The 9,369-nt window shown below is 34.3% G+C and overlaps 1 protein-coding gene across 1 annotated transcript in view; it reads left to right on the forward strand.

The window, feature by feature from the left end:
* The window catches only part of GAD1 (glutamate decarboxylase 1), a 33,437-nt gene extending 27,789 nt beyond the window's left edge, over window positions 1-5,648 (forward strand). The window contains exon 17 of the mRNA XM_002198498.7: window positions 1,531-5,648. Coding sequence (XP_002198534.2) covers window positions 1,531-1,704 — 174 coding nt within the window. The 3' untranslated portion in view covers window positions 1,705-5,648. The remainder of the gene's footprint in view (window positions 1-1,530) is intronic.
* Window positions 5,649-9,369: the final 3,721 nt, after the last annotated feature.

Consider the following 9,369-nt stretch of genomic DNA (forward strand, 5'->3'; position numbering starts at 1 on the left):
TCTGAGACGTCAGTTCTCCATTGCTTGTTATGACCTTGATATTTGTTCACTTTTGTCTCCTATTAATATTGATGCTCAAGTCATGTTTCCCTATAGAACCAGATTCAGAACATGTTCAGTTATTCTGTGATCACCAGTGTTACAAGCCTTTAAAATGTAGCTAGGCCTACAGACATCAGAGTCTCCTTTGAATAGGACAGCTTATCAACAAGAGAAACAGAAGGGTAATTGTTTGAAAATGCTTGGAGAGGTAAAGGACATGAAAACCTGTATGTTCCTTCTCAGGTATTTGTTTTGATTTTAATTGCCCAATGCATTAATAGATTTCAATGAAAATGAATACCCTTTGGAGGACTTTGGAATACAGTTATTTGAAGTGGTAGAGGAAAGTGAAGGCATCATAGAAGCACTACCAGAAAAGACATAATGTTACTCAGGACTTGAGGGAAGCAAAGTACAGTAATTTTATAGTAGTGTTTTAGACAGAAGTGGAATGAAATACATTCAGGAGACAAAAGAATGATATCACAGTGTCAAAAATAATCGTTCCTTTGTGTCTGTGTGTGTGTTAAGGAAGGGAGAAGAAATAGCAAACTTGGGAGATTATGTAGCGGATTTAATGACTGTAGCACAATGCGGAAAGAGAATAGAAGAGTATAGAAATTCCTGGGTAAAATTCCTGGGTCAAGCCAGTCCCATGTTAGAGGAAGAAATAGCTAAAAAAGAGAGAATAGAGGAAGATAGGGGTAAGAAGTAAGAAACAGCAAGAGGGATGAAATATTTGATTTAACCCTGCAAAATGTTAGAGGACATCATAAAGCATTCTACAAAACTAAAAGAGCCAGACATCTGACCTTGCCTGGCAAAGAGTAGAGCTGGAGAATGAAGGTCAGGATGGAAAAACTGGGCTTAGTCAATAACAAATATTAAGACTGTCAGAACATTATTTCTTGTAAATTAAACCAAGGAAGTGCAATTGTGGTAAATGCACAGTAGTGCAAAACTACTGGAAGGTTTCCCTGGCTTATGCTAACAAAAAATATTCTTTATGACATAGATCTTGTTGAAAAATTTCCATTGTTGTCTTCACATATAAAATGCTTCGAGAATACATCATATTCTCATGGAAAACATCCACTACCCTCAAGAAGCTCTGGAGTGGACATTCATACAGAAGCAGAAAATGTTTCATTGTGACAAAATCTTCAGCACAAAGAAATGAGATTTACATTTAATATATAAAATTATTATATAGTGAATACTCTGAGATACTATTAATTTGAAAATCAAAAAGATGGAAATTATTGTTGTCAATTTTCATTTAAATAGCCAATCTTACATATTTAGTTCTTCAAGCTTTTTCTTGTTACAGACATTTTTTATTAAAACAAATGTCTATCAATTTATTTTTTCTGTGTTAAGAAATGCTGTGATATACAAGGAAAGAATAATTTTTTTCTTCTCTCTTTGTCTCTCTCTCTCTCTTTTTTTTTTTATGATCTCTCTCTCTCTTTTTTTTTTATGCTAAAGGTGGCACCGAAAATCAAGGCATTGATGATGGAGTCAGGTACCACCATGGTTGGATATCAGCCTCAGGGCGATAAAGTCAACTTCTTCCGAATGGTCATCTCAAACCCAGCAGCAACTAAGTCTGACATTGACTTCCTCATTGAGGAAATCGAGAGACTGGGGCAGGAGCTGTAGTGGTTGAATTATTTATTTATTGAATTAATTGTTTTCCAGCACTGGCTATTTTTTAAACCCAGTTCTGCAGAACATATTTAAAGGAAATTCTCTTTCTGTAAGTTCCAATCTCCTAAGACATCCTTAAACAAAACAACTATAGACTACTGAAATATATATGTATTGGTAAATCATATTATTGAGGGAAAATGTATTATCTTGAAGTTGAAGTACTATTGACTCTTACATTGGTCTTGTTTATTGTAGACAGCAAAAAATTAATAGGTATTAAAATAGCAAATTAAGAACTCTGCACAGTATCTATGTACAGTATAAATAAATATATATAATTATATATATACATACATATATATATATAAAGTGGTTATAAACTTAGATCAAAGCCACAGCATGTTTTCCACTTCAAGAAAATTAAGTTTTCCTTCAACAACTTTGATGTGGATAATGTGCTACAAGTTTTTCTGCCAGACAGAAATAGACATATAGAAACATTTCTAAAATGTAGATTCTTAGGAGCTAAAGAAAATGTATAACAGTATTAGATCTTATTGTTGGTGCTTTTCTCACATACAAAACAGCAATCTCTAAGAGCACCTTTGAGTAAAATAGTTGTATTTGCCCTTTAGTGTCAAATCAGGGGATGACAGTAGCAGAGTCATTGTAACAGGTATATTGCTGTATTTTTAGAGGTTAATTTGTGTAGATTGTGTATATTATTGTTAAATTACTTTGTGTAAAAGGATTTAAATGTAATAGTTTTACAGCAAGATAACTGTTTAATTGTAGGTATCTGAAATATTTGCTTATTTATATGCAGAGATTTACCATGCTGAAGAGTTGTCTTGTATTTTCTTCTGTTTGTAATGTAACCTATTTATATATTATTGAAGTTCTAAATAATGTTTATGGTATTTTAGTGTCTTTGTGAGCCAAAGAAAAAATACAAAAATATTAGTTGGCACTTTTGTTTAAATCCTAGTGCCCTTAAAGTAATAACTTACAGATAATTTTACTGAAGATAAGGAATTCTGACATTGTGGATAGACTATCAAATTATGGGATCCCTTTAATCTATTAGAATTATTAGAAATTTCAGTTTTATTTATTGTAATGTCAGACTGTTCAGTGTTCTGAATGCTTTTGTAGTGAGTATTGATTGCTAACCAAGGCCCCTGTTTTTGAGTTTTATTTCAGAACTGGCCTCTGACCATTTTACCTAAATTCTGTGGGAGTTTTAACCAGCATCATTCTTTTAGTGAAATGGAATTCACTATCTATTTGGAGTTTATAAAATAAATAATACCAAAAGTAATCTTAGTATCTTTTAATACAGCTACCTTGTCCCAATAATTTCAACTGGTTAGTCTTTTCAAAGTGTAGACACCAGATTCATCTGCAGCTTGATCAATTTTAATCATTAGATAATCAGGATTACTGAGTGGAAAAGTCCATACTGGAAACAGAGTAGTGGAACAAAATGGAGATTCAATAATCCTCTGTTCACTGAGTTAGTGTCATGGTGATAAATGGAATATGCTAATTTCAAGTGTTTTCATATGTGATTCTTTGCAAAGCAGTCATTAATTGCTTTTTCTCCCTCCCCTCCATCTCAGTAATAAAACTGAATTATTTTAGAAACTTTCAGTGAAATACAGTCATGCCACGCAGTTTTTGCAGCCTCTCTGGCCCCTGTCAGTCCTGTGGAAGGACACCTAGAGGCAAGAGAGATTTCCATCCTGCAGGTCCCACTGGCTGTCTTTTGAGGATAGTGTCTCATATTTGTGGCTGTGTTAGCACAGAGAGAAGGAAGCAGCTTTTATGGTAAATGCTGTATCCTACAGCACATCCTTTCCAGCTTTTCCTAGGACTCTTGCTTATTCCTCTTTCATAACCTTCTGTAAAATCTTTTCTTCAAATGGAGTTGAATCTAAAAATTATAGTAAATTTGTCACTGACCTTTAGATTTCTGAGTATGACTTTCTAGATAGATCTGCATTGTTACTTCATATCATTAAACCCCCTAGTAATCTTATCAATACAGTATTTCTTTCATTAGATTTTTTTTCAAGACAGTGTAGTTGGTTTCTTGCCTTCTTGATCTTAAACCTCAATCTTACTCAATTATAAGCCTATTGTATTACTGTGTGTTCAATACTCAACATTTCCTGATGTAAACATCCATGCTGAGGCCTGCAGTACGGATGTAGCTGGCATAAACATTGACTTAAGTTCTAACTTCCATAATATTGAATGCCATTCTTTATAGATACCAGCTATTCATCAAAACTAGAAGACCTCTTATTGAGAGCTGTTCTTAGAGTACAGAAAGAAGTTTGTTTTGAAGAAGCACATGTCACATTTTTATTTTAGACTTCTGTCTGAAATCTGGTTTCAGTTTTACTTTATTCAAAGGGGAGCTACAGAAGATTGAAAAAATTCTTTCGGTCCTTCTTGTTTATGAGAAACAATATGAGCTAATATAATTAATCCAAAGATGTATAACTGATGACTTAGCTTCACTAAAGGATTTTATGTCTTCCACACAAACGCCATGGGTCTTATGATTTGCACCAGTTCCTAGGTGATTTCCTCCACCTCCCTTGTCAATAACTGTATTACTAAAGCTCTATCTTCCCCTCAATCCTCTAACCTTAATATTTTAACCTCATGATCTGTATCCAGATACCATTTTAATATTCTAATAATAGTTTAATGTATCTGAGATGTTAATTCTCCTTGAAGCATATAATGAGGTGAAGAGAACCATCTTCATCCTGATCATGAAGCTGTAGGAAGGACCATACTGCAGCTGACTGGTGTTCATACAGCAAGCCCCTGTTCTGCGACATAGTCAGAGACAGATCTAAAACTCCTCAAAGCATATATAATATTTTGCTCACTAAAATTTCTGCTTCTTCCTTTAATGGAGTATCTTGTTTTTTGAAGGTCAAAGTATCAGAAGTTCTTCCTATTGCCATTGATGGATTGCAGCCAAGTGGGAATGATGGAGCTCCTCCTGCTTGTTTTGGAAGCGAGACAGTCAATGCATAGGTGCTGTCTCAAAAGATACCCTCTGCATTTATCTTGATTTTCTGCAGTGTTGTGTCTTGACACAGATGACCACAATTAGACTTTTGCCAAGATTTTGATACTAATATCAGATTCTGGGGTGTTTTCCTATTACATATACATTATCCTGTGTTCAACAGGCACCGTGCTTGTATTAATTTCTGACTTGATTAACTGATTTTAACAGAGCAGCTATAGTCATTAGTGAGAAAACTCATCTTTTTTCTTATTAGGTCGTTTCCATCTGAGTAATATGCCACAGCTTCTCAGACTAATGCTGACCTGGAACTTTCCTTCTTTAAATCCATATACTATTGACTGTGAGAGATTAGGATGTATGGATATACAGGAGTATTGACTAATGTAAAGCATTTTAATTCCAGGTGAGCAACTTTGTTTTTCTGAGGTTTAAAATACACTCTGAGGTAGCAATTTTGACTTTAAAATCACAGGGAAAACCACTGTAACTTTGCATAAGTGAATTCAGATCAATTAAACAATAGGCAAGATCTTAGCTGAACAGATAGCTGCAGTGCTTATGAACTGATATAATTTATTTGGAAAAGACTGACCAGTGGGTAAAAATCAAAAGCAGCTGGTCATTTTGAATGAGAAAAATTGTGATTGTGTTATTAAAGGTAATTTTTAGAGAAGTATACCATTCATAGCAGACAGCCAGAAGCAGGGGCCTTGGGAATAATCCAGAATTTTAAAATCATCATGGAGTTAGCTCATAATCTGTTTTTTGAATGGTGGCAAACATGAAGAGATTTTTTAAACAGAATCTCTCTTTTGTGACTTAAGAAATGTTGAAGTTATAAAGAAGTTATGCAATGCAGTTTTAATTTTTCAATAAAAGTTTATCTTAAAAATTACTAATTTTTCTCATATAATTTTTGTGAGATCTTTTGTTTCTTAAAGAATATGAGACAAAAGCCATGAAACATTATCCCTCACCTTAAAAATAGTAAGGCAAATGTTAAGGCAACTATTTAATTTTAATTGTGATTAAATGTGAGCTGGTACCAACAGAGACTGAGGAAAAACCACAAGCACAGAACCTTGGTCAGTTTGGACAGGATTTTTGAGACACCTGTACTGTGTGTAATATGAAAAATATGTTTTAAAATCTTGGATTCTAGACCATACTTTGGGGTAACCCACTATTCTCTTGTAGGAGATAAAATAATTTTAGGGTTTTACACCAAGTAGATTGAAAAATAAGAGTACATTTTGAATTAATTAAAGTATAAAATTCTTTTTTTCATGGTATAGACAAATTCTGATTAATTGCTACTCTATGCATTATCTATAGAACTGTCATTGATTTTAACAGTATATAGGAAATTTTATTTTGATTGCTTTAGGGTGGGATGAACATCCTTAAAGTAGGATGAATTTTCTTAAGAACAGATTTATTTCCAAGTTAAATATTTTATGAAGCAAATTAATAATGAGAAAAATACATGCAAAGAAATTTATTAAGTCAATTAGTGTAGCATACAAATGCCATCATGTAAAGCACTATAAAATTATAGAAGATGATTGTATGGTGTGAGTATTAAGAAATGTTTAGCTTATGCACAGACTTCAGTAAAATGCTAGGGCCACAACAAGACTGTGTGTAGTTAGCACAGCTCTCTGTGGTCAACACAATTACACCTGCCTGGATTTCTTCTGTAATGTTTTATAATTTGCAAGTTATGATAGTTATGCTGAGGGTGATGTACATGAATTGGGAGTATTGTTCACTCAAGAACAGCAACTAAGTGAGGGGGAGATGAGAAGATGCAAGCGCTGTCTGAAAGCAAAAGATGAAAAGAAGGATGGCTGAAAAACACAGAAAGATTTGTGTTTCATTAAAGCGTTTGAAAGAATGACACTTTTGGACAAAGGTAAGGTGCAAGAAGATGATTTTAAGTAGACCTGGTAAAGACAGAAAAGTTCTGGTTGTCTGCTTTAATAGATTTATCTACTAAGGAAAATGGAACATTGTTTAGTAATGATGATATCAGAAAAAGCTGAAGATAAAATATTACAGGCCTTGAGTTATTTCTGCTATATATAAGTATGTTCAACATCTGAATGTAATTATTTCAGATTGGATAAGTATACTTGAGATTTATATTTGTGCGTGTATTTATTGGTATAAATGAGAAGAACATATTCAGTGTGTATCAGAAAAAAATAAGTTTTGCACAATGATGACTGTTTTGTGTAGAATTTTTCTGGACAGTTGAATTATAATATTGCACAAGTATATAGTGAAGGAAACAGTAAATTATTTTCCCCTACCTTTAAAAGCATGTGTGTGTTGGATATTTATATAAAAGATTAAATCTGTATCATATGAAATTCTCAAATTACATACCTTTTAACAGGATACCAGTCTGGTTCATCTACGAATGGTTGGTTTGATGCAGGAATTACTGTATAAAAATTTATGGCCTCGTTTTTTGTGGAAAGGTGTTGTGTCGTGACTGTGTGAGCACAAATATGTAAGATCAATGCAGATGATAGGAAATGGAGAAAAACTAAGTTTAACATTCAAGAAAACCTAGAAAAAATGTCACTACAAGCAACAGCAACACATGTAAGTAAAATTGCTTTAGCTTGGATTATAGAAGTCTATCATCTGTGACCACAGTGTAAGCTGGTTTGAAGAAGTGTCTACTTGCTGTGACATCATTAAGTTTCAGTTATGCTGGTGCATAAAAGCAAGCATGCTGGCTTTCCAAAACATAGAAACTTGAATGCTACTTTAAATCCAACAGGTGAAAGTGTCTCTAAAAAGCAATGTAAGAAGGGCATAAGACATTTCTCATTCAGTGCCCTATGCTATTTATATTTTCTTAAGTTTTCATGTATTATAAATTACATTCACTGTTTAACACATTGCCTTATTAGCACTTCCCATGGGCCTCAGCAAAAAAGGCCATTAATCTCAAGTAAGCTTCTTCCTTTACTTTTGGGAAGGTTGCCCACAGGGTAAGACTGAATTCATTCTTGTGGGTATACATCCAGTCTTACCACTAGATAAATTCTTCATTTCCATTAGTTTGAGGCTTTTTGTGGTTCCTTGTTGCATATTCTGGCTGTGAGCACCCTCTGAAGACAAGGCCCTTATTGACCCTCTCTTTCAGGTGATTCACTCTCCTGCCACACTCACAGCACTGGACATCACTAAAGACACTAGCACAGCTCTTGGTTATCTCAAGGAGTACAGCTTCACTGGGCAGCAGGATGAGATCTCCATATGCTGGGTTTAACAGTGCTGAACTAAAGAACCACAGTTGTTTTGATTACTGCAGGACTTCCTATTTGTGGAAAAAAAAAAGGCTTTTACTAATTTGTTATAACCAGGACTCTTAATAACTCATGGTTTTAATTTGCCAGTAGATGTGCTGCTACAATAATTTACTGTGTGCACTGTGTTGCACTTTGAAAGTATATTAGTTGTACCTTCATACTGTTTTGAACATCATGACTCTTCTATTAGTCTACAATTTTTCAAGAAGAGGTATGGGAGATTTTCCCACTACAAAAGAATCAAGTTTAGTTTCTGTACTGTAAATACCCCATATCAGTGAGTAGTTGTTAGTTTTTACTCAGTCATAGCATATGTAATTATTCTGTAGGTATAAATTAAATACCAGCTTTATCTTACAGTATAATGTGATGTGTCTTCTTTTGTCTTCCCAAGAATATGAGGCCTGTCTTTTTTGCAAGCTATGATGTGAAGTCCCAGATTGCTAATTGTGACCTGGCTCCCTGGCAGTAAGAACTGTAATTGCCATCAGACAGCTCCCTCTGCTTCCTGAAGTGAGTGTGTGCAGACTGATTCCAGCATTAGAGCTTGTGTTGTAGGTTAAAGAAGTTCAAAAAAATTTCTTCCTTTCAAATACATCAACATTACTTTAAAAAGAACTACTAGGCCAGTAATTGCTACAATTTTCCTTCCCTAAAAGCCTAACTTTTTTTCCTCTCAGAAATTCTGTGACTACAGTGTAAATAATTATGCTTTGCTATTGTTGAACGACTTAAGAACTCATGTTAATTTTCTATAGATAATGCTGCTGTAATGGTACAATTACTGCTGTACTGGAAGCAGGCCAGAGGTGGAATAGAGGTTCTCAGGGGAGTTTGAAGGCTCTTTCATTTATTCTGTAGCTCAGACCAGAGCTGTCTCCATTAAGCTGGCAAAGTGGTCAGAAAAAAGGAACAGAAATCACTGGATTATACTATAGAGAATTGGTTGGATTCTCAGAAAATGTACATGGCTTGAATTTCCAACAGGAATCCCTGTTCCCTTCTAATCTTTTAGCAGATATATTTAGTTAAAAGGCTTCAAGAAACATAGGACCCTTGCTTGGGACCATGCCTTCAGTTTAGAGTTTATGTAGTGAGCTACTAATTCATTTATTTACCTAGGTAATTTCTAAAAAGGCACAATACAAATGTACATCTTTCCTGGGGTGACTTTTATCATGCTTGTATCCCCGTCTATCTGTTCAGCCCAGAAATAAGTTTTGCACCCTTAAGACTGGTTCCAAGAGCAAAGAGGTGAAGAAGCCTAGAATTTGTTGCCAGAAGCTG

This window comes from Taeniopygia guttata, chromosome 7 (assembly GCF_048771995.1).
Source record: "Taeniopygia guttata chromosome 7, bTaeGut7.mat, whole genome shotgun sequence".
Classification (NCBI taxonomy): Eukaryota; Metazoa; Chordata; class Aves; order Passeriformes; family Estrildidae; genus Taeniopygia; species Taeniopygia guttata.